This window comes from Neomonachus schauinslandi, chromosome 2 (assembly GCF_002201575.2).
Source record: "Neomonachus schauinslandi chromosome 2, ASM220157v2, whole genome shotgun sequence".
Lineage (NCBI taxonomy): Eukaryota > Metazoa > Chordata > Mammalia > Carnivora > Phocidae > Neomonachus > Neomonachus schauinslandi.
Window position 1 is genome coordinate 15,789,389 of NC_058404.1, and position 25,937 is coordinate 15,815,325.

Sequence of the window (25,937 nt, forward strand, 5' to 3'; positions counted from 1 at the left end):
CATCTCCACACCAAACACGAGATTTAAGGGAGGGAGGCGGATTTCAACCCCACACACTAGAGAAGGAACTGGGGGCTGAACACCTACAGAAGAGGAAAATCTTTACAATGACAGTGTAGCCTGGAAACCAGAGGAAAAGGAAAGAGAAAAAGTTGCCTGCTACGAATGAGACATCTTCTAAAACAGTGCTTAGTAAGAGAATTACTAAAATACACAGAATTAAATCCACCACAGAACCGCCACCTACAGCCAATGTCTCCAGAAACAGAGCTTCCCAGCAAAGAATTTGCATTTCCAAGAATATCCGTATTATTCACACCATGGTTTCTTCTGCACAACATAGCAGGGCTGTTGCCAGAGAACACGGCCGGAGGCCCCGGGTCACCCTATGTGGGGGTCAGGGAAGTGGCAGGCGGGCAGGTCTGTGGCCGAGGGCCCATCCTGCTCTGCACCCGCGCACGTCCGAGGCTGGCCCGAACACTACCCCGGTCATGAAAAGAGAGGCTTTCACTCGCTTGAAATGCAGAAATATTTATTTTGGTTTCCTTCATTGTTTTTGGAAATTCTGTTTTGGTTTATAAAACATAGAAATAGCCAACACTTAAAGCAAACATTCAAAACCCCAAGGTGACAAATTACTGACTTTTTGTGCAATGAAGAACACACATATGAAGTTAGGCTACCAAATAGTGTTACTATGATGACAGTTCTTCGGTGCCAACCCCGTCGTGCTTGTATAATACACGGAACTCTCACAAAGCCAAAACCAGCTGCTTTCAATATATAAATGACAACTTAATTCAGTCACACGTAGCAAAGACTTGCAGTCAAGTGAAATGCAGCTAAATTCCCAAATTAACTTTTTCTTTTTTTAAAAAAATCCCTTGAGAAGTTAATCCCAGAAAATGAGTTTTCCAGATTTCTACCTCCTAGAATTTTGGCTTGTCAAACACATTTCATAAAAATCAGGTAGCATTATAAGACCATTTGCTTATTACTGTCCATTTCAATAAGTACCCAAGTATATCTATTCCCTTAATAGGTTTAAAGACATGCCCTGCCTGAGAATTCATTTGGGGGTGGAAAAAGCCACTTAATCACAACACAATCTTTTGATATGAAAACCACATTAAAAATCCGTTGGCCATCACAAAGAATGACTGGTTCAGCGATGATAAAGGGGACAGTTCATGAGGCGTCACAGTTGAGCATCGGCGATCCAGGTAATTATTTCCTTCTTGAAATGCCTGTCTTCACTGCAGAGTCTAAGTCAGATTTTTTAATAACCCCTGGGAGGGAGTAGTGGGGGGTGGGGGACGGGAATCGGGTCTGGAGAAGAGGGTCTGAGATCATTCTGCTCCGCGGGCACCAGAAGCCGCTCGCTCAGGTGAGCGCCCATTCATCCGAGACGACGTCTGTGCTGTTCTGAGTCGGATGTGTTCTCTCCGTCCCTGGGAACCTTTTGCTCCTACAGGACAACAGGGACTGCTGAGAAGCACGCGCCGCTCCGGACCCGACAGCAGAAGGCTCGTCGGAGCGCGTGTGAAGTGGGGAAGGCGAGGAGGCAGGGGTTTAAAAAAATCTCTGGCCCGCTTGCCATGTTCTCCAGCTGGGACAGTTCTTGCTTTGAAGGGACAGCTTCCCTCCAGTGCACTGTACCTTGCAGAGCGGCAGAATCTGCAGCAAGTAGCAGACATCTCAGAAATAGTGAAGTCCTAATCCCTTGGTTAGAAAACTGGGAGACAGAAGTTTTCACCGCCCTTTTTTTTTTTTTTTAAACAGAGGAAGTCTCAAATAACTTAGCACGTGGATCGTTTCCCCTTTACGATTTTAAGGCTCATTTTGGAAATTGTGTATCACCATATACATGGTCTGCAACAGGAGGTGACCGTAAGGCAGTGTTCCGTGTCCTCTGAAATTCCTATGGCGAGAACCCCGAATGCACAAGTCAAACGTGGACGCTCCCTTTCCTACGCGCACTCTAGTCAAAATTACCAACGTGAAGGCCATCAGCAGGAGACTGCGGAGGGGTGTAGTTTCTTCCTGGCATTAAACTTTGATGGTGGAATAAAGTTCGTCTATCTGTGCCCTGAAATAATTCCGAAGCTCGGGCCGTTTTGCCTTCATCGTTGGAGTCAGGAGGCCATTGTCGATAGAAAATAATTCAGTGTGGAGACTAATGCCTTTGACCTGCAAATAAACGAGGCCATTAAAGCAAAAACCGAGGGCAGAATCAACCTGGGCCTAAAAACATGTGGTTCAGAACGGATGGAGACCCCATGGCCGATCCAGTCCCTCCCTGGACTCGGGCCAGTGGGCTCGCTCAACACAAGGCAGGGGCTGCTCCCAGGACAGGATCCGGGCTTGGACCCTGACCTCCAAGGGAAGAGAGTGCCTGCCCTCGGTTACAGAAATCTTTCCCCCCTGGCCAAAGCTCGCCCTTACTCATTCCTCGTGGGTTTCTTTAGGTCCCCTCGTGCTCCATACCTATTCACACAGAACCCTCAGGTCAGAAACTGTTTTGCAGGGGTGCGTGCACGGTGATGCAAATCTCACCTGTTCAAATGGTTTCAGGCCAGATTCCTTCCCAAGCCTCACCATGTCTTCCAGGATGGCTTTTTTGACGTCCTAGGAAGGTGAGAAAACAACACGCTTGCTGTGCTCCAGGTCTCTGGAGGCACGCTCAATGCCAAGCCAAGGTACAGAAGCCAGACCACACACTCCCCGAGCCTTACCTTGTTCCTGCACAGTTCCTCAAAGGAGCCTTCAAATCCTTTCTTTCGGGCCCAGGAACATAATGTCTCAACATCTGGTACCACAATTGCTATGAGAAATGCCTTTAAAACAGACAAGTGAGTTATTATGTGGCTTGATCCAGATGTTCTGAAATAGAGATTCTTTATCATTCTGCATGACGGACCACGGGAGAATCTGATAGATGTTACAGACCCTCTTTTTGGAACATATTACCAGCCCCAGGAGTCTACTGAGCCCAGGTTAAGAGCTCCCGGCTCTAAAATACAGACAGCAGCAGGAATTTTGCAATTAAATGTTTTAAAAGGACCACTAGGAATCAAAACCTAACAAAACCCTAATTTTTATTTACTTTTGCATACATATTTATATATATTTTTTAATAAAACAGTTAAATAAGCAGACAAGATAATGGATATCAAGTAACTGCCTTTAAAAGGAGAGAAAAAAAATTTACACAGATGTTTTTAGATCTCCAATGCCACATTTTTTACAATTTAGTAACAATAAAACTAAATAAAAATCGAAGGCATTTAAGACTCTAGGTCAAAGAGAGGTGCCTGGGTGGCTCAGTCAGTTAAGCACCTGCCTTCAGGTCAGGTCTTGATCCCAGGGTCCTGGAACCAAGTCCCGCATCAGGCTCCTTGCTCAGTGGGGAGCCTGCTTCTCCCTCTCCCTTTGCTGCCCCACCCCCCCAGCTTGTGCTCTCTCTCTCTCTGTCAAATAAATAAAATCTTAAAAAAAGAAAGATTCTAGGTCAAAGAAAAACAGGTATACTCTCAAAGAAAAATAGGTGCATTCCTTATAAGATAATAAAATATTCTTCCACAAGTATCTAAAAGTCTCAAGATTCGTAAAAAGATTAGCTTTCAGGAAACAAGACCACTTTCTCTCCCTTGCCACCATCTGCCCAATATTTTGGCAAAGAGACGTTACACTACAATATTGACCTTGGTTTTCAACTTCATGTATACACCGGCTCACAACCCCCACTGCTCAAACATGATTTAGGAGACACAGCATAAATACGTTGGGTCTAATATGTTGAAAATTCTAAACTTTCTTATAATCTATCAATATTTCCTTTCATAGTTTAAATTAGAAGCCTATTTTACCCACTCCCTAACATCTTTATTCAACTCCCCTTGGTACGCCAGACCTCTAGTTAGGTAAAATAAAAATATGGAATTTAAAGAGAAAAACTTTTCTGGATGAGAAAGGCCAAGCAGCAAACCCCAATAATATTCCAGCATGTCACAGGTGAAAGGCAGTTCAATACTCATCGCAGACCTTCCATCGCACTGCAAACGTCCGGAGTTCGAGGCGCCAGGCACACCTGGGCAACACGGCTTACACCCCAGAACACACGTACCTGCAAGCTTTCTCCATGGACAAACACCTGAGCGATAGGTTCACTTCGCAGGTAGATATTCTCAATCTTCTCAGGTGCTATGTATTCTCCCTGTGCCAGTTTAAATATGTGCTTTTTCCTGTCGATAATCTTCAAGGTACCATTCTGTTTATTAGAGGGGAGGGGAGGGGAGGCGCTGTGAGTGGGTCTGTGGCTGGGGGACGCCCCCGTCCCAGCCCCATATCAATCACACCCAGTCCAGGGCACTTCTCACATGCTTTCCTTTAATCCTGGTAACACTGCCCAGGGGCCAGTTATCAGCCCATTTTAGAGAGAGGGAAACTAAGGCTTGGGGAGACTAAGTAACCTGCCCAAAGCCAGTGAGTCAAGTACAGAGAGAGAAAGGGACTCCAGAGTCCACGCCCTTCACTTCATCACTGGTAGCCCACCAGCCGCGCTCTGTGTGCTGTGTATCTGCCTCCCCAAGGATGAGTCATGCTCCTTAAGGGTACAGACACAGGTTGTCCTCCTAGAGCACCCTGCACAGAGCAAGGGCTCAGTAAAAGCTCCTATAGAAAGGCCAAATGCCACCTTTGCCATTGTTTCAAGGCGGAGGCAGGGGTGGGGGTGGGAGGGGCTCGCTCCTGGGCCCCTGGGGCAGGGTCCGTCAGCGGCCCACATGGGGACCGTGGGAAGGATACAACCCCTGCCCTAGACAAGCCAAATACCATCGTGTCCACCTCTGGTTGCCAAAACCCCCAGCTGACTGTCCACCCGTCCCCACCCCGGGGTCCTTCCTGTGCTTCCAAAAGTCAGCTGTAGGCAAGTTTCTCCGGTTCTCTCACTGCACGTTGGTTCTGTGCCATTTCCCCAAGGAGCAGACTGAGGTCCAAGGAGACGATGAAATGTGTTCACTAGAGCTGAGCCAGAATTGGAAATGACACCCAATCCCTCTTGAACTTGAAAAGAGGGACTTAATTTATTTCTGAATAACTTGGGTATTCTGAAGTCTGAATTAACTGGGTGGGGAGGAGGAGTATTTTCCAAATCTAAAAATTTCCGGGAGTGTCGCGTACATTAAATCTATAAGAATCGAACGACATGCAATAATAAAACTTGCCTTAGCCATTTTAGTAATAGCAATTCAACACAGTGACAACTTAGAAAAAGCAGCGGCAAGCCAAACTGGTCAAACCCATGGGTGGCGCTTCTTGTAGGTTCTTTTCCCTCCTCCGATGGACCCTGGCCTTTGTCTACAGTAACAATTCTGAGACTACCTATGTTTGAAGGTGTTGGCCTAACCGTGGGACACTTACCCTGTTTTTAATGAGATGACCAGCCTAAGAAACATACACTCGCAACTTCTTGCCCACCACACCTTCCTGGCCGTCGACCACAATGTCCCCCCCACCTCGCTCAACTAATGAGGCCTTCACATCGAGGCCCAGCACTGATATAGAAAAAGCCATACATTGTCTCTCTGGATTTCGAACAGGAAGCCGCAACCGGAATTGATGTCACGCATCAAAACCAAACATATTCGCTACAGTTCAAGTGACAACCCTACCCAGGCACACTAAGAGTATAAAGCTGTTCCCTGCAGGAAATGGAAGAGCCTCCCCCTTGCCCCCCTCAGCAGGGAAAGGGAAAAAGTGAGGTCGCACAACAGCAAATGGCAGAAGAAAAGTATCTGTGAACGAACGGGGGAGGTGAGTGCTTACTGGAAGCCACTTTCCAATGTCCCCCGTGTGTAACCAGCCGTCTTTGTCCAGAACTTCTGCTGTTTTCACTGGGTCCTTCAAGTAGCCTTTAAATACATTGGGCCCTTTCACACACACCTGAAGAGAGAAAGTTTGGGAAGGGGGGGTGGTTAGGGGGAAGTGGAGGGAAGGGATCGAAAGTTCCGATTAGGAGACAGGTAAGCACCGGGGACCGAATGTACAGCCCAGCGACCACAACTCACACAGACACGTGATTATATTTAACAGTTAAGAGACGAGATCCTCAGAGTCCTCATCATGGGGAAAAAAAAAAATCTTTTTTTTTTTCCTGTTTTTCTTGTATCTGTGTGAGATGATGGAATATTAACGAGACTTACTGTGGGGAGTAATCCACCATAGATGGACGTCAACCCATTACGCTGTTTCCTTTAAACGCATACAGCATGTATGTCAATAACATCTCAACAGAACTGCGGGGGACAAAGGTGATCTGTAACAGCATTTACGGGGGTTCTCCAGAGAGAACGAGTGTGTGTGTGGGGGGGTGCGTATCTCAACCTTTAGCGAGAAGCCCTGAATTTCATGATCCAGAGTGCTCCAGCACAACCACACTGGGACCCTGGAGGTACGTCCAATGCCCCTGTTCCCTTGTCCTCAAAACATCAGCTGCAGTCAGGTTGTAGGGCTAACGCTTCCCTGAGGTTCTGGATCAAAGCCCCAAAGGGGAGGAAATCACTTTGAAGTCATTAGGCTTTCCTTTCACTAGCCAGTGGCTCACTAATAGGTCTGCAGGGCCATGAGCTGACAGGAGCTGTGCTTCAGGTCTTCAGGCCATGGAGACTTTGCATGCTCTCGAGCCCAAGTCCCTGCGGTGTCTGGTGGAAGAGACGTTCGTGGTCCCCCTCCCCCATAAAGGCCCTTCAAAGAGAAGCCCGTTTGATCCAGGATCACCAATAACGTCAAGTTCAGAGGCTTTATGGGACGCTGCCGAGAAGCGGCCAAGCTATCAGGGGGATGGCAACGTGGATGAGCGACTTGGTGGTTCACTCACCTCACCCTCGCCCTTGGAAGCCAAGTAGTTCATTTCTTCCACGTCCACAAGTTTTATAAGGTTGCAAGGCATTGGGGCACCAACATGGCCTGCGTGGTAAATAAAAGAATGATCATTCCCAGGAGGACTCCTACTATCCTTAAGCCAAATGACGTTTATGGCCAACAGGCCTGCTCGTGATGGGAACAGCTGATATAAACGTCTGTTTGCAGCGATGCCAGCCCGGCTCCCCCAGTAAGTGAGCACAGAGAGTGTATTTCTAGAATAGAGACAAACATTCACAAGTCTCTTAGGATCTTTCCCCAGTTTGATGCCCCAAATTATTTTTTCAAAGTATGAATAATTTGGCTGTCGACTGTAAGGGTTTCTACAAATACCTGGAAGCAAGCTTTCTAAAACTTTCACCAGGCTCCTATGGTCTGACGGCCCCTGCTCATCATTTACCACCCCTCACTCACACAGACTTCTTTTCAACATCCCCACTTTCTCTAAGAAGAGAAAATACACAACTTTGCCAAACTGGATTATTCTTGCAACGTCACCTGGTTCTGACCAAGATGGTCTTTACTTCCTTAAGTATGGGTGAACACATTTTAAATTTAAATTTATTAAGATAGGATGGTGCGGGGGCACCTGGGTGGCTCAGTTGGTTAAGCGACTGCCTTCAGCTCAGGTCATGATCCCAGGGTCCTGGGATCGAGTCCCACATTGGGTTCCCTGCTGCGTGGAGAGCCTGCTTCTCCCTCTCCCTCTGTCTGCCCCACGTCCTGCTTGTGATCTCTCTCTCTCTCTCTCTCAAATAAATAAATAAAATCTTAAAAAAAAAAAAAGAGCATCACAAATAATTCCTCCTATGTTTTAATGATGTTTGTGTAAAGAGATCACTGTTCCAAATTCTCTAGGCTAATAAGGAACCAGGGGTTAAAAATTAAACCAGGAAGAAGGTTCAGAGACTGTTAGTACAAGTCCCAGCAGAATTGTGCTTCTAGAGTCTGGACATGAGAATCCATGTTCCTAGACGGTGCTCATATTTATAATATACCAAATAAATTAGTGGCATTCACGTATCAGAGTGCAGAATGTACCACCGTCAGAGCTGGGTTGGAATCCTGGCTCTGAAACATAATGCCGGGTAAATTCTTAGACACTGTTTATGTGCTTTTTCACCAACACTCATTTCCTCTCAGAGGTAACAGGACTTAGGCCACAGGGTTGGTGCGGGGATGAAACGCACCCATGTGCTTAAGGACAACTGCTCCGTCGATATTTTCGTATCTGCCTCTCCTTGCGCCTTTTGGGAGAAATGACTTGTTTCTTTCTCTCTGTGGTCTCAACACCCGGCCCAGCACCCACTGTAGACTCAAGTCAAATTTACCAGCAAGTAATTCGACCCCAATCCATTCCCGGAAAGCTCTGTGGGGCCAAATGTTCTGAACCTGGGGGAAAGGGCTTTTATCCCTCGGCTGTCAGCTTCAGATTCTAGGTGAATCTAACGCCACCCACCTTCCAGCTGGTCCTCCAAGCACGGATGCTCTGCCATAGCAGCCCTTTCCCACAAGGATCCCGGATTGACAAGACTGTTCGCCCCAAGGCCTAATCACTCGAGACACAGAACTTCCATTGTTCCACAGAATGAACCGAGGAGGAACCCAATTCCAAGAACGCCCACCGGAATAAGGAGATCCCCATAAGGAGTGTCCCATGGCTCCTACCTGCTGTCCAGTCCCCAGGTATGGTCAGACAGCAACCGGCGGTGCACTCGGTCTGTCCGTAGCCTTCATAAAACTGGGCCACCAAGAGACGAAACGTTATTAAAGAGAACAGTCACACTGCTGCAAGGGCACAGATCAGGACGTTCTCCTCACTCCTGAGTGATGGCTAACCGTGGTGACACGTCTCTTTTTAAAATCTGTTCAGAACTACTATGATAGCACCCAAACATCTTCACCCCCAACCTGAAACCCCGGCCACTGTCCGTGGTCATCTTCTACTCGCCCTAGTGTAGACAGGCGAGGGGGCCACCAATACGGCCCGACAGGTCACACTGCACACGACCCACCCAGGAGTGCACTCGGTGCTCTGTCCGCTCACGGCTGTGCCTCACACCTGTCCTGGTTGCCCAGTCTCGGCTGCCTCCCCCGCCCTCTTTAAGGCAGGTTCTCTCCAGGGTTTGCAGGTCGGCTTATTACCTGCAACCCATCCCCGTGCCCTCAGGCCGGATTAAAGGCAAGTTTCCTGGCTGTGCTTTACCCGTCTGTGGTGGCCAGAGACGCATCATCTCCTGCCTTGGGGTCTCTAAGCAACCTGGGAATAACGTGATCTTCCAAACCAAAATGAGACACACACTTATGACTTTTTGGAAAGGAGAGTCCTGGGCTTGAAAAAGCCCGAGACAACCAGCCGCGTGACGCCCACCTCACCTGACAGCCGAGCGCTGCTCTCAGAAACGTCAGCACGGTGGCGGACACGGGCGCGGCTCCTGTGATCATCAGCCTGACTTTTCCTCCCAGGCTCGACTTACAAGGCAAGGAGAGGGGAGATAGTGAGGGGCCGATGGCTGCATGGGGGCAGGCTCCTCAAAGACCCCTTCTGGGAACCCGGGGCCCGGATCCACTGGCTCCTTCTCTGCAGGCCACACAGAGCTCACCAATGCGCAGAGAACTCACAGGCATTCAAAAGAGGAAGGCCTGGCTGGAGCTGGTTTCCTCCTGACGCTACACCCTTCTCTCTCAACGGGTATGAAAAACAAGCCAATACCTCTACCTGCAGGTATTTTGAAGGAATTAGAACAAGACTGTGGTGGGTTGGGAGGCAACCACCACACGTGGCATTTTTGGGGACATAGTATTATTATTCTGCATTCTTTACCACTGGTGCCTAAGAAATGAGTAATGTACTTGCTTCAGAAAAGGAAAGCAAGATAAAAAATTAGAAAGGCCCAGGGTGCCTGGGTGGCTCTGTCAGTTAAGCATCTGACTCTTGATTTCGGGTCAGGTCATGATCTTGGGGTCATGCCCCACGTCGGGCTCTGTGCTCAGCATAGAGTCTGCTTGAGATTCTCTCTCTCCCTGCCCCCCCCTCCTGTGCTCCTTCTCTTTCTCTCAAATAAATAAATCTTGAAAAAAAAATAATTAGACTGATGAATCACTGAACTACTACATCTGAAACTAATGAGGTACTCTATGTTGGCTAATTGAATTTAAATTAAAAAAAGTAAAAAATAAATTACAGAGGCTCTACTCCCCTGAGGCCTTCCATGTTACCATGTTGTTCGGGTTTGCATGGGACACTGAGGTTTATGTACCGGCTTTGTCCTTAATTTTTAGAAATGTGCCCGAATAACCAACAATGTGCCCTTCTCCCTCACCATCACACCTCGCTTTAAGAAGGAGCCCTCATAATTTTTATTTATTTATTTATTTATTTATTTATTTATTTATTTGACAGAGAGAGACACAGCAAAAGAGGGAACACAAGCAGGGGGAGAGGAAGAGGGAGAAGCAGACTCCCAGCTGAGCAGGGAGCCCGATGCAGGGCTGGATCCCAGGACCCTGGGATCATGACCCAAGTGGAAGGCAGACGCTTAACAACTAAGCCACCCAGGCGCCCCAAGAAGGGGCCCTCATAGACACTCCGAAGCCCAAGGTAGTCTCCCTAGCAAACAAGAGTTGAGAATGTAGCACCTGTATTTTGTGGAAGATGAGTCTGTCCCACAGGCTATTGTTTCTAACGATGCCACTGCGAAGCTCTGCTTCTTTCCTCTTAGAGGCGAAGTCCAGCAGCCATCGCTTCAGCGTGGTGTTTGCCTGCCCAAAAATCTGATGGGTCAAGAAGGAAAAGATGGTTACAAAATGACAAGGATGGCGAGAATCGAAAAGTCAGAAAATAACAAGTGTTGGTGAAGATGTGGAGAAATGGGAGCCCTCGTCTGCTGCTGGAGGCGGGGAATGTAATAGGGCATAGTTGCTTTGGAAAGCAGACTGGTAGTTCCTCAAATAGTGAAACACGGAAGTACCATGGGACCCAGCAATTCCGCCCCTTGGTAAAGTACCCGAGAGAAATGAAAACACGGGTCCACACAGACACTCGTATAGAATGCTCGTAGCATCATTATGCATGACAGCCAAGAAGTGACAACAACCCACAGGCCTACTGATGCATGAAGGGATAAATAAAATATGTTCTAGCCATACATGGAATATTACTTGGCCATTAAAAGGAATGGAGTACTGTCACGTGCTCCCACATGGATGAACCTTGTGAAAGAGGCCAGTCACAAGAGAACACGGAAACCAGACTATGCTGTTTTTAGTGATAATCATGGATTCCATTCACATGACAGTCCGGAAGAGGGAAATCTACAGATTCAAAAAGCAGATTCGTTTTGCCTGGGAGTCGGAGGGGGTAAAGGACAGCTACTGGGCAGATCCAGGGTTTCTTTCGGAGGTGATAAAAATGGGCTGTGGTGATGGTTGCAGAACTCTGTGAATATCACAAAAACCTTTGAATTTTACACTTTAAACGGGTGAATTATATGGAATGTGAATTATATATCTCAATCAAGCTGTTTTTAAAAGTTTTTTTTAAAGGACTATTAAAAAAGAGAGAGAGAGAAGGTTCTCATAGATCACAGAAGCCCTGCCTTACAATAGAGAGCATGAAAACTGCCCCGTCCAAATTTATCTTGAAGACTGCTCATGTCACACGCTGGTCTTGCCCGGGATGTGTGGTCCATGCCACAATGACTCCCCACAGAGGGGCTGGCATTCTCTCCACCCGTGGCTTGGCCTGTCACTTCTTTCCATGTGGCTGAGTAATGTTACATGCTCAGGGGCATTACAATTTCTAGAACCATTTCATAATTACAGTTATCATGTGATGCAATTGGCAACTTTATGAGCTAGACAGCAGGAGGAGGTAACACAGTTCATCATGCAGATGAGAAAACAGAGGCTCTAAAGAGTTTATGGTACAAATAATATGACCTTCCATCTTCTACCTGTATTGGGCCTTCCAGTTTACAAAGTATGTTCACCTGTTTTCTCTTATCATCTTCACCAAAGGCTCTGTGAGGTAAATGCATTCAGGCTTTACCGCTGGGTAAACTGCACTTTTTTGAGATGGCGTACAGAAGGTACCCAGAGGGCCCAATTCAAACCCAAGTCTCGGACTCTGGGTCCAGTGCTCTGTCCCCCACTCTGCTGCTCCTTGGAACTTACTCGGTCAAACATCCGGTTCAGCAGTCTGGGGACCACAGGAAAGATTGTGGGTTGAAGTGCCTTGAGGTCATCCATAAGCAGCCTGATATCTCCTTGGAAAAATCCTATTTTAGCTCCATGACACAGCATTACACACTAGGGCAGTAAACAAAAATAACCCACATGTCGTCATCAAAGCAGGGACTACGCAACATACACACAGACACACAAGGCTTCTGTTTTAGCAATTTGGACCAGTTTCCAGAAACCATTAAGTTCCTGCATGTCGACAGCTTTTCAAAAAATGTTCTTGCATTCCCTGGTCATTGCACAACATCAAAGTGTGGTTTTTTTCTCTGTATCCCCCTGAAGATAAAGGAGCTGGTAAGAAACCAGACTATGCTGTTTTTAGTGATAATCATGGAGCTTCTGCTGTTTTAGCTTTAGGATAAATAGCTGGTGAATGAATGACACGGTGTTATGTAATCCAAATATTGTACTTGCCTGGAAACTTTAGGCCTAATTTATTCCCCCAAAACTTAGCTACTTGCAAACTTGGCTATTTGCCAGCTTATTAAAGTCTCATTTTTAAAATCTGAATCTCATGAAGAAATGTCTGAAAGGCCACTGACTCTGTTGCAGTTCAGACACTGGGGCATCAAACAGCAGACTGGCTTGACGTTCAGCTATAATCTACTGCACGGATTTGTTCCCGCCCAATGCAAATCGCCCTGGCAAGCCATATGCACTTGACCCACAGTCAGCCTATTTTAAACGTTAAAGAGAAAGAGAGATTCAAAAGATGATGCCACGGAAGTATAAATGGTCTCAGGCTTGAAAGCACAAACCACTGGAAACGTACACCCTGGTTCCTGGTTTAAAAACTCAAGCTCAGGGAGTGTGCGCCCAGGCACACTTCCAAAACCACTAGGTGTATATGGGCCATTATCAACTCATTTGAGATCACTTTGGAAAGTCACAAGACCTCCTGAGGTGTGCAGGAACCAAGGAAACAGATGCAAGATGGGAATCTCGTGACCCTTGATCCTTCAGGCTAAGTGCATCCTCCGGGCCAGCAGCCAGTCAAAGGGCTGCTCGCTCTCAGTTAGTCACCTCTCGATTCGTCTGGGTCACTGACACCTCGCACAGTGCTTGGCACACACTGGTGCTCAATAAATATTTGTCAAATGAATGAATGGTGCCCACTGGTTTTTCCTAGAAGTATATGATCCAACATTGTCCCAAGAAGGAGAAGTAAGTGATGGTTCTCGTCACAGTTGTATACACTTGACCCAGGCCAAGGTTAGCTAAAGATCATCCTGCTTTTCCAAGGGCACTTGGAATATGGGTGAAAAAAATGAATCTTAAGCCGACTGGTGCATTATGAACAAGCCAAGTGAAAACCGGAAGCTATTTACAGAGGCAGAAGCTTCACGAGGCTTTGCAGGATGGCGTTCATAAAAATTCTACTTTTTACAGTTAATCTTTCTGGAATCACACCCATGTGCATAGCCTTCAGAAGTCTGAGCATCTAATTTTAAAATGAATGATTAAAGGTCAAGTATTCAGACCACCCCCACTTCCACTCCCAACATTTATACTCTTTTAAGCAATTAGCACCATTTCTAAAATGGGGCTGAGCAAAGAATTCTTTCTGGGGATGACAGTCTGCCCGTGAAAACTTACCTGAAGCAGCTGCTCATACATGTGTGCAAGTGGTAAAAACGAAATGTGTGTGTCACTGGCATTCAAGGCAAGAACTGTCTGTAAAACACAACAACTTAGCAGAACACCAACAAACGAGCAAGCAAGCACAAAGAAAACAAAACAAGGCCTACCTCTACAACTCTTTCAAACATATGGGCGAGAGGCAAGAAAGATATCAAAGTATCATCTGGGGAAGGGTTGGCTGTATTCTGTAAGCAAAGACACCGGCAAGGAGAGAAGCCTTAATATTCCCAGTAATTTCCCATTTTATTTCAGAGCACATAATACCTTAATGCTAAGGACAAGTACCGTTTGCTTACAATCTGCAGTTATTTCTCACCAAAGGATGAAATGAAAAAGCAATACTTTAACTAATTATTCAATTAGAGTGGAGGTCATTCCTCATGGTAAAGTAAACCCACTCTGGGCTTTAGTCCAAATAGGGAAAATTTTGTCCAAATTGGGATATTAATTAAGGGATCATGTGCTTTAGTCATTTAGTATTTCAAAGTTACCAGACCCCATTGTCCAGCAAGCTCAATTCCACCTTAAGTAAGAAATAAAGGGTCTGTTCCAACAGAACATAGCATATGTTGTGGAAATGGAAGATCTATTCCAACATAAAATAGCATTTTATGTTGTAAAGGGATAGAAGGAGGGAAGATAAGAGAAACTGATTTCCAGGCTGCTTTAATGTATAGTATGAATGCATTTTGAGCATTTTAGTTTGATCAACATCTTTACCTGAATGGCCTGCTTTACACCCCATGAAAAATGTCTCGGTTTGTTTAGTGCAAGCTCTGATCTGATACCATCTCCTATAAAATGCTGATTTGTGACAGAGGTCTGCATCAAGGCTGAGGGGGACATCTGGTTTCCATTGCAAGGCTAAGAATGGGCTTTACTTAGAGCCAGGCATAGTGAGGGTTTGCGCGGAATGTTCATGTTATTCACATAAGGAATTCTGGCCAAAGCGGAGACTGCCTCTAGCAGCTGCTGCCCCCCCGCAATTAAGAAATGAAGGCTCCGTCAGGTGCCTATGTGACCACTTCCGGGCCATGCCTACCCCCCCCCCCAAAGTCCTGAGCAAACCCAGCAGCCCCAGAAGCACGTGATGTAGCCTGAACCTGCCACAATCTTAGATCAATTTTAGTCAAGTGTGATCTGCATCCCGACTAGTTCATCTCAGGAGGAAACAGTTTATATGAGAAGTCAGACTCAGTAATTTCTACACTTTTCAGTTTTCTGATTTGGTACCCCCAAAAATGTGCATTAGCAAGATTAGAAGTTTTACAAAGTTGAGAATGCCCCGATCTTATCATTAATTTTAAACAAAGTCTGTAATCATTTGCCTCAGTGAGCCACGAGTGTATTTTAAGTTTTCTTCGGAGGCTAATTAGGAAATGAAAATTCCACTTAGGTGAGGTACTAAATGTTGAATTCTGTTTATGAAATATACGCCAAAAAAGGTATCTGGGACTAAGAAAGTGTGGGTGGAGGCAGGCGTGAGACACGGGCCTTCTGTAACCACCAAAGACACGCATTCCCCAAAACCATTAAGCATGGGGGCTCCTGTCGTGAAAATTAGGGCTCACAGAAGAACCCTCCCAGAGACTGCAAAAGCAAATTATGTAAAATGTGCAAAGGTATGAGGGAAAGGCATTATATTGCTCAAGAAGTACTTTTAAAACTCAAGTTTGAAATACACCCTTGCTGCTATAACTGAATTGTATCCCCCTCCTCCCCAAATTCATGTTAAAGCCCTAACCCCCAACGTGACTGGATTTGGGGATGGAGCCCTGGGGTAGGTAATTCAGGTGAAATGAGGTCATGGGGTGGGGGACCTGATCCAATAGGGCAGGTGTCCTTGTAAGCAGAGGAAGAAACACCAGAAACCTCTCCCTCATTCTCCATGCACACACAGAGGAAAGGGCAGGTGAGGACACAGTGAGGGGGTGGTTACCTACAGGCCAGGAAGAGAGCCCTCACCAGCAACCGAATTTGCTGATACTTTGATCATGGACTTCCAGCCTCCCGCACTGTGAGAAAATAAATATCTGTCGTTTAAGCCACTACGCCTGTGTGATTTCGTTACGGCCACCCAGAGGACTAGGACACTTGGGGGGACAAACTTTAAGATTATAGGAAACCAGCGAAAGTTCAAGGCTTCAATCTTTCTTATAAAATGGAAGTGAAGTCAACTGTGATAAAGTATAATAATTCAGAAACCTTCCGTGTACCATTGAACATTGCATTTGTCCACTTAAAGAAATTATTTTCCCCACACTGGAATAGTAGGTAGATAAGAGCCCAAGAGAGTCATTTCTTCTTGGTCCTGTCCTGGAAACATTTATAGAGCAGTGTCCATATAAAGTTGTATCCTATAAAGTTGTAATAGCTTCTGTCCATTCAGCTTTATGGTCACATGCAGGAGTTGGGAGATTAGGTCCGCAATGAAAACAATTTGAGGGCAGGTGACTTAGACCATATTAAAGCTCAGATCTTATCTCTACCTCAAATACAGCAGGGGCCTCACATGGCGGGGCTGCCTTTACCCCTCTCATTCTTGAGGCCTCGTGCCAATCAAAGAACATGAAGAAAGAGGACAAAATCCCTAAAGTTTACCTCTGTGACTTTCACAAAAGCTGAACAGTCGCTCACTACATTTCGATGAGTGATCAGTGCTCCTTTGGGGTTGCCTGAGGAACACACAGGAGCAGAACAAAGTTAAAGAAAGTCCATCCAAAAGTGACAGAAATTAAGGAAGCTGAGAACCCTTTATAATTGGGTTATGCCTCTAGCCTGAGGTGCACCCAGGAAAGCCAAACATTGGATGACCTGACATTCCGGAACAATCTGCCATACTTTACATGAAACTTCTTACCATAAACAACATTTATTAACATAGGTGACTTTTAGAGGGCACGTAAGAGGAGAAAACCCAGGAACTTTATTTCTGGACATCAAATGTCGGTTTGTCCCAGGAAATGGGGAATCTACTGTTGCCTTCCATAACCGTCCGAGGAAGTACACGGCACGCTCAGGTTCCGAGAAGGTCGGATACGGTGACAAGAGAAGAGCGCTCGAGCCCCTCTAGGTCCTCTGCTTTCGGTCCATCTGTAGCTCAACTAAGTCCCCCGTCACCCGCCATCCAAGAAAGGGGGCAGGGGGTACACACTTCCAGATACCACTCAGAAGCGACCACATTTCAAAACTTACCTGTAGTACCACTGGTGAAACAAATGACCGCAAGATCTTCAGGTGCTGGAGGCTACAGCACATTAAAAAAACAAAACCAAACAAAATAAATCACAACCGAGGTGGTCTAAGTCAGAACCGAAAAGAAAACTGTAAGCCATTTGCTAACCCCCAAGATGTGTACTAGTCTCAGACACAACTAGATATTGGAAGGGCTGAAGCAGGGGGCTGACATTATGAACTTACCTTAGGCCTCTGTCTGTTGGCTCTTCCCAGGTCCTTAATGAGAAAAAAAAAAAATCTTAAATGGAAATATTTTCTAAATGTAAAGAAGAAGGTGACATCCAGTCACTTCAAGCTGACTTTACTGTGGGATTCACTTATTGCTGGCTCAAAGACAGCAGACATTTCAAATGAAAGAAACTGGCAATTTTAATGAACCTGAAGCGAAATGTTTACGCATTGTTCTCAGACGCCATTTTCCAGTTGTCTTCTTTCATATATAAAACCATATAAATGGTATGAGGACTAGTCTTTGAAACAGGATTTACTCAAAAGCCAGTAACCAGAGTCTTTGACGATGGATTTCTTGCCCCCACTCCTACACCCTTTCATGGTCTTTAGCAAAGCCTGGCTCTTAACCAACATCAAACCGTAATTATAACCCAAGAACTGAAGATGTTCTGCATCCTCCCCAAATCACCCAATTCTGGGTAACTGGCATCTTCTTCAGTCTGGAGAGAAAAACCCACCTCTGCCAGATGAAATGCTAGAGGCTCAAATATCTGTACCCCCCACATGGAGTGGATAAAAAGAAAAGATTTGGGAACCCTCAATTATAAAACAGTCCTCTTGAACGGACATAAAGAGCAGCAGGTTCATTTCTGAGGGGCACATCTCTCAGCAGCTGGCTCCCCGTCACTACCAGGGGGTCATTTCGATGCTGTTCAGCTCACTGCATGGAAGCATCTCCATGGCCACGTTAATTAGCTATTAATTTCACTAATGAACCATTTATATTCTTTTCCTATTAAAACTGAATGGCTTGAATGAGCATATGGAGTGAGCATACCTAGAATTAAATGGAAATGTGATGAATGTGCTCAGGGCTCAGGGAGTTTCTGCCCGGTGTATGGTTTTAAACTGTTTTTAATCTTAATTACATTTTAAATTATATCTATAAACAGACCACTGATTCAAAACAGGAACAGTGAAGTCCAAATAGAAGTCAACCAAGAGCTGAAGCAATGGTAATTCCATTTTTTTCCCCAAAAGAATCTTCATCAGACCCAAATCTCCACTCATCTGTTCAAAATTCTTACGTAACTTCAATAGTTACATGCGATTTGGCTTTTAATTTATCAGGAACAAACATTATCCAAATGAGTGCCCTATTAGCCAAGGAAGTCCACAGCCTCAAACCTAAGGACATTATGTAGAAGAGTACAGCAACCTTAAAAATAAACGAGTTCCCATCTTCAGGCTCCAAATGCCAAAAACAAACACCTTAACCAGAAGAAAAACCAAATTCTAGTTAATGATTAACATGCTAAAGTATTTAGGGGTGCCAAAACTAGAAGTTAATGAAAATGCATTAAAATAATAGATTCACGAATGAATGGAGGGACAGAGTGATGCATGAGTATGTGATGAAGCAAATATATTAAAATGCTAGCTGTGGGGTGCTTGGGGGTTGTACGGCAGTCTACTGTTCAATTCTCCCAACTGGCTTGCCTGTTTGAAAATTTTCATAATAAAATACCAAAAAAAGCAAAAATTTCAAATACCAATATTTCCCTTTTTGATCCTATAAAACTATCTATTACTATAAACTTGATCATGTGACCAACCATAAAGCCAATTCTAAATCCACATCTTGAAAATTAACCTTTTGCTTACAAAATTTTTAAAAACCAAGTATGAATCATATTACACGGGGAAGTGTGGAATAGCGTCTTTTATAAAATAGAGCTTTTAATGTAAACTTTATATTACAATCTTAACTTACCTAAATTTTTTCATCTTAAAATTACTTCATCGTAGAGCCGTCGAAAAACACCGAAAAATTCCTGTGTGTGTATGTGTGTGCGCATGTGTGCGTGTGCATGTTTGTGTGGTGGGGTTAGGGAGAAGGAGAAAAGATGGGAGGAAACGATGACATTATTGTGAGCGGCGATCACAAGTAAAAAAACAAACGTGCAGAAACACTGGGTAAAAAGCTAGCTAAGGGCGCCTGGGTGGCTCAGTTGGTTAAGCGACTGCCTTCGGCTCAGGTCATGATCCTGGAGTCCCGGGATCGAGTCCCACATCGGGCTCCCTGCTCAGCGGGGGGTCTGCTTCTCCTTCTGACCCTCCTCCCTCTCACGCTCTCTGTCTCTCATTCTCTCTCTTGCAAATAAATAAAATCTTTAAAAAAAAAAAAAAAAGCTAGCTAAAAGCCCAATTAAACAGTATAGCACACCCGTTCTTAAGGACTCAGCTTCTCTGCTACTGTGTGTGTGGGGGGGGGGGGGGTATGTGACAGAGGCTCTGTTAGAACAAATTACAGTTTCCCTACGAAGGCTAAGTTCCTCCGTAAAGGTATTACATAGACCCTTGTTTGTAGGCTCCAATTCCTTGTAGAAGGAGAACTATAAATAAAATTTGAAACCCTATTTATAACAGTTCCAGGAAAATATTTATAACATTTTCGGAAGGAGAACAACTTACTGTATTTAGCCTATTCCAGTGATATGTACCTGACAAGATCCTCCTCTTACCAGCTTCTTAGGATTAAACTCTAATCCAAATCCTACTGGGAGATTCAGCTTCTTACACGATGTTATGTCAAACAACCGATTTAAACATAGGCCCCACTCATTTTCCTAGAATGGTAATTACCTTTAAAGTGTTGATTAATGTGCATCTTAAGAAATTTAATATAAAAATAAACCAAATCCAACATCTATGCTGGAAATTCACAACTTGGGAAAAAGAATAATGAGGCAGATTTCTGTAGCTGGCTCTGTTTTAGAAACAAATCAGTAAGTAAATGGCATGAAAGCTACTATAAGGACATACAAACTTAAATCTCCGCCTGAATTGGAAATGCACGTTTCTACCATATATTGGCGTGGCCTGTCAGTACTCTAGAATAAATATGTGAGCATTGCAACTTGTCTTAGGAGAATACTTTCTATGTGATGAATTCACAGTGGGGCATGCATGCAGAATTCTTCTTTCCAGTAAGGAGACAGGAATTTCCACTCTGCGTCTGTTATGGGTTGTTGAGCTGGGATTGTGTGATTGCACTGGATACCGCATTTGAGCCAAAATGGCCACAGGGGCACCTATCAGAGAAGTGGGCAGGATGACTCACCTCCATTGCCTTCATACTGGTGATTTCCACACCACACCTTTTGCCTCGTTCCAACAGATCGATGCCATAGGAGTCCATGAGGACAATGGTTTTAAGGCCTGGTGTTAACTTATTTTCCATACCATCTAATAAGAGGTTGGCCTTCTCTGGCTTGTCAACAAAAACCAGAGAGAGTTCAGCTGGGAAGGAAGAGACACAATGAAGAATGAGCTCTGAGATATTAAAAGCCTGACTGTATCATATCTGACACCAGGTTATTTTAAGGACTACAGTCTTTGAATAGAAAGATAGATGTGCATTTAAACATAAAATCCTGGGGGCGCCTGGGTGGCTCAGTCAGTGAAGTGTCTGCCTTCAGCTCAGGTCATGATCCCGGGGTCCTGGGATCGAGCCCCGTGTTGGGCTCCCTGCTCAGAGGAGAGTCTGCTTCTCCCTCTCCCTCCACCACTTCCCCGGTTCTTATGCTCTCTCTCTCTCTTCCCCTCTCTCTCGCTCTCAAATGAATAAATAAAACCTTTAAAAAAATAAACATAAAATGCCTATCAAATCAAATATAACCAAATGTAAAGTGACCAAATCTAGCTGATAACTAGGCCAACGTCCACCCACAGACCACAGACATACCTTTGTTGACTATGTAGGTGATTGCTTCTGTTCCAAGGGTATCATAGAGGGGAACGACCACCATAGAGTAAGCAAAGCATCCCTGTTCAATGATCACCCACTAAATGAACAGTAAAGATCGGGGAAAGAAAACGAGATGTCGTCATGGAACCACTCCAAGGAGAACAACACTCTAGAGAGATTCAAAGTGGACACACGAGACGTGACAAAATTCACATTTGTGTGTCTACTACCATGTGCCAGGCACCATGAGGGACTCATCATGAGAACAAAACACCTGCCCCTTCTTCGAAGGAAAGAGCAATTTGCCGGAAGAACTGAGGCAAATATGGGAAAAGATAATTAACAATACAAGAGAGTGACCGACTTGGACACGAGGGAGACCACGGTGGGCCACCTTTTCGGGGAAGGTAACTGAGCTCACCCTTTGCCAAGGCAGCACGGTTTGGACAGACAGAGAGAAAGGCAAGGAGACCCCAGTAGTGGGGACTGCATGATGGAGAGCAGGGAAGAGGGGGTAAGCACCCTGGCCGGAATGGGTGTTCCAGTAGGCCAGGCTGCGGCTAGGGAGGGGCCTGGCTCCACTCCCCGGGGGATGCACAGCTGCGGAGGGCTTCTCGGCACAACAGAGGCTCTTGGGTCTGAGGAAGACCAACCTGGCAGCTGTGTGCAGTAGGACCTGGGAACTGGGGAAGGAGGGACACACACTTGTGTAACAGGAAAAATGTTCTGGCAAAATCTCCCCAGAAAAGTGGTGAAGGGAAAGACGTTATGATACAGTAACTGGTCCCCTTGCCTCTAAACTCATCAGCCATGCGGCAACTACTCAGTCTACACGGCAAACATGGTGAGATCAGCCCTTCACTTAAAATCCTTGGCGGCACCGTTAACCTCCAGCTGCGGTTCTCGAATCCCCTGCAGAACGCCGACGCACAGATAAAGACGTAGCTGCTGTAGGAAGGGAGCACGACGCACTCATATTCACCTGGCCCAGAACTGTTTTTCCCCCCTTGCTTTCCTGGCACCAATTTGAAGCTGTGAACATGGAGGTCAGGTCCAAGCTCCTCAGCAGGGCCGTGTGGTACCGTAAGAAAATGCCTCCTTCCCCAACACAGACATGCTGCTTGATGCAAACATGTGGTTGTTCCTGACATTCCCTTGGCTCCCCCACCCTCACATCCTTCAACACGCCACTGGGAGGCCACCTCCAGGAAGTCCTCCTTGACTGAGCTCCCATAATCCTTTTTCCCTGTGTCCACGCTTACCACGCTACAGAGAAAGCATCAGCTTATGGGCCAGTGTTCCCTCACATGGTACCTTAGGAGGAGGATCCAAGTCACTGTTGTGCTTTGGAGCCTCGCAGTGCCTGGCATATAGTAGGTGCTCAATAAACATTTATTAAACTAGCTGATAAATACAGGAAGGAGCTTACTCTGTGAAGTAAGGAATACCTGTCCTCGTGATAGATTCGTTATAAAATTCCACTCACACAAAAATCTGGGATGTGTTCCCTTGAATGAGTTTTACTTGAGATGAAAGAAACTAAATTTCACGAGCCTGGTCATCCAGCTGTGGGAAAATGCTCTTTTTCCCATACCAATACATAAAACTGTAGGAAACCATGCTCATTTATAAAACAGTCGGTAGCACAGGGATGGAGCCCACACGTCTTTTGGACACAAGAATCAATTCAATTCTTTCAAGCTTAGGTGCTTGAATTTTTCCCAGCCAAGTTATGCCACTAATTTGTTCATGAACACTATAAGCAACAGCTCCAAAAGGGCTTCTCACATAAACTGACCTTTAATGCAAGGATCTGCAGAAGTACGATGCAGCGCACTCGACAGCCAGATAGACTGCACCCCCACATTAAGGCTGACTCACGGTCAAGGCACTTTCCCCGCTGCTCAGGGTATTTTAAATTTTGTAATCTGATCAGAGAGCAAGCTCCTACCTTTCAGAGAGCAAAGAGGAGAGTCTGCAACTGACAAAAATGTGTCCAAGTTTCTCTACAATTTACAGATGCTATTTTTCTAATCACAGACATAAGCCTTAAGGTAAGAAGAGTCTCTGTGAGTTATTTGTTCTAGTAACCTCTTTGTTAGTTTTTATTTGAGACCTGGTTTTAAAAAAACAAAACCAATAATCCAAAAAGAGATTCCCCCCCCCCCCCCGCAACATAAAGGCCAAGGAGGCCCTGGCTTGGGTTTTCATATGTGGCACTTTTTTAAAAATTTTATTTATTTTTATTTAAATTCAATTAACATATAATGTGTTATTGGTTTCAGAGGCAGAGGTCAGTGTTCATCAGTCTTATATAACAGCCGGTGTGCTCATTACATCACATGCCCTCCTTAATGTCTGTCACCCAGTTACCCCATCCCCCCACCTCCCCTCCAGCAACCCTCAGTTTGTTTCCTATGGTTAAGAGTCTCTTATGGTTTGTCTCCCTCTCTCATTTCATCTTGTTTTATTTTTTCCTCTCTTCCCCTATGATCCTCCGTTTTGTTTCTTAAATTCCACCTATCAGCGAGATCATAAGATAACTGTGTCACTTTCTAAGGAGTAACACAGAGACATATATTCTCAGTAGAGATCAGAGCACAAAATCAGGTCCTGGGCAAAGGTAGGTGTGACCTCCCAACTGGCTCTTCCATCTGAGAACTCTCAACACCACACACAATTGTTGTCTCATGGTCAATACCTCGGGTCTGTTCTGAGCGAAGATGCCAATGAACTGATCCGGGGCAGCCTTGAAGCCCTTCTGGATGAGTGCTGAGCCCACGCACTCGGATATCTCTGCAACCTAGAATGGGGAGGACAAATATCAGGAACTGCGTCAGGCCCAACGCAAGGAACAAAGCTCACGGGGTGATGGCCAAGCAGCCCCGCGGGAGCAAACAGGCACTCTTTCTGCTCTACATTTTTGTAAAACGCAAGGCTTGATTCACCAGAACACACCATTAAGGGAACTGATCACAGGGCTCCTTCTGCGAAGCGGACGAATCAGATCCCGACAGCTGCAGGTCACAGGTCAGTGGATGCCAGGCCTTCTGACACATTTCTATTTTACACTTTAGTTTTATAAAATTATAAAAGTAATACAAGGACACAGAATTATTATTATTATTACTGTGACTATTGGTAGTTATAAAGAGCAGCAAAGCTGCCAAAACTTGTCATTTGCTATAAATACAGAAAGAGCAAATTTGGGGGACACCTTCAAAAAACTTGTAACAATTTTAAGTAAAATAAATAAATAAGAAAATAAATACTCTTATTGCAAGTAAAAATAGGTAGATTCAAAAAAATTAGGTAGGACTATAAAACTGGCCCTGTCCTCTCCCCATTCCTATCCCAAAGTAACTAAAAAATAATTTTTTTTAAATCTTCAAATCTGGAATCATTTTCTTGATTCTCAGTTGATGGCTTCTCAAGAGCACTTTGAAATTGCACCCACGCCTGTAGGGAATAAAGCCACACCTCTTCTGGCCCAGAACTCTGTTTGTCCTGCCATATAGCATCACTGCACTCTGCCTATGGGAAGGAGGGCTGACACAGGGGAGGTGACAGCAAGAATGATACGAATATGCTTACTGTTTTTCTACTCACAGCCTGTTTCACAACCTCTGCTCGCATGTCGGGGATGGGAACCCGTGAAATGCTGCCGTGGTTTGCAGAGCATATCGGGATAACCTGCAGGCATTTCTAGCTCTAGAAAGAGGCTCCATACCTTTCTTGAGAAAACCTCAAAGGGGCTCCTAGCCCCACAAAGGTCAGAGTCGCTAGGCTAACGAAAACACTTGAATGTACAAATCCAGAGTTGGCTTCCGTGGGTCTAGTTTTATTTATTTATTTTTAAAGACTTTATTTATTTAACAGACAGAGAGCACAGCAGGGGGAGCAGGTAGAGGGAGAGGGTGAAGAAAGCCCCCTGCAGAGCAGGGAGCCCGACTCGGGGCTTGATCCCAGGACCCTGGGATCACGGCCTGAGCCTAAGGCAGACGCTTAGCCGCCTGAGCTACCCAGGCGCCCCACCCGTGGGTCTAGTTTTAGATCGTCACCAGCCTCTGGCTGAAATGTACAAAAACACAGATTAACGCCTTCAGAAAACGCACTGATTTTCAACCCGCCTTGAAAAATCCAATCTGCCATGGACTTGCCTTCTCTGCCTTCCAGCCAGCATACAACAGAAGGAACCAGACAGCACTTGGGGATTCTGTGAGGCCTGAAGCCCCACCATGCAACATTATGTGTCCAACACACATCAACTGTTTATACACCACGTGTGAAAATGAGGAGGCTCCGCAGCAACTTTATTTTGGCTCTGGTAATGCAAAATAAAAGCGGTGGATTCCCTCTGGCCCCTGGGGCTACACAGCTCTTCGCTCCTTCCACAAGAAAGGTACACCGAGCTGTTTTGCCTCTTTGCTCTCTGTCAAGAGCTACGCAAGCAAAGCCTTCGCATTTCATTCCTCCTCAGAGGAGCGCAGGGGAAGAGCATGTGGTGTGTGTCTCAGTCTAGGGAGGGCCTCAGGAGTTCCTCGTGGCTCCTTGGGGCTCCTCGTGACCATCTCCTGTCACGTACACTCCAGAGCGTGCCAACTGCTAGAAGCACCCTTCACACCAAACATGGAAGGAGGAAGCTCATTTGTATTCACGAATGCCACAGGACGACCTGCCCCTAGAGCACAGAGCTGTTTCCTGGACAGCTGTGCTGGAAACAAAAGGCAGCAGAGCGGACATTTCCAGTGGCTCCCATACACCCCTGGGGTCCTACGTCCATGGGGGCGGGGGAAGCAGGAGCTTCGAGATATCCTGTTATCACGATAAAAATAAAAAGCAATGTCTTCCTGCTCTGCTCCCTGCTGTCAGAAACTATTTAAACAGCTGCAGCTGTGGATCAGTTGGGCTTGCAGAGGGACAAGAATAAATCCGCCCAGATCCCAGCTTCCTTTGTGCTTGTACGATACTG

At 45.6% G+C, this 25,937-nt stretch overlaps 1 protein-coding gene across 4 annotated transcripts in view; it reads right to left on the reverse strand.

The window, feature by feature from the left end:
* Positions 1-515: 515 nt before the first annotated feature.
* ACSL1 (acyl-CoA synthetase long chain family member 1) overlaps positions 516-25,937 on the reverse strand; it is a 71,003-nt gene continuing 45,581 nt past the window's right edge. For 3 of the 4 annotated variants that reach the window (XM_021694263.1, XM_021694264.1, XM_044912811.1), the window contains 17 exons: positions 23,667-23,768; positions 20,963-21,062; positions 20,339-20,517; positions 17,227-17,259; positions 17,002-17,053; positions 16,408-16,481; positions 13,762-13,839; positions 12,097-12,231; positions 10,561-10,695; positions 9,298-9,393; positions 8,590-8,662; positions 6,878-6,966; positions 5,827-5,943; positions 4,127-4,270; positions 2,736-2,837; positions 2,557-2,628; positions 516-2,190 (listed from right to left, as the gene is read on the reverse strand). In XM_021694263.1, coding sequence (XP_021549938.1) covers positions 2,050-2,190; positions 2,557-2,628; positions 2,736-2,837; positions 4,127-4,270; positions 5,827-5,943; positions 6,878-6,966; positions 8,590-8,662; positions 9,298-9,393; positions 10,561-10,695; positions 12,097-12,231; positions 13,762-13,839; positions 16,408-16,481; positions 17,002-17,053; positions 17,227-17,259; positions 20,339-20,517; positions 20,963-21,062; positions 23,667-23,768 — 1,722 coding nt within the window. In that variant the 3' untranslated portion in view covers positions 516-2,049. Of the gene's footprint in view, positions 2,191-2,556; positions 2,629-2,735; positions 2,838-4,126; positions 4,271-5,826; positions 5,944-6,877; positions 6,967-8,589; positions 8,663-9,297; positions 9,394-10,560; positions 10,696-12,096; positions 12,232-13,761; positions 13,840-13,913; positions 13,992-16,407; positions 16,482-17,001; positions 17,054-17,226; positions 17,260-20,338; positions 20,518-20,962; positions 21,063-23,666; positions 23,769-25,937 lie in introns of all 4 variants that reach the window. The other variant, XM_021694265.1, reaches the window with a different exon arrangement.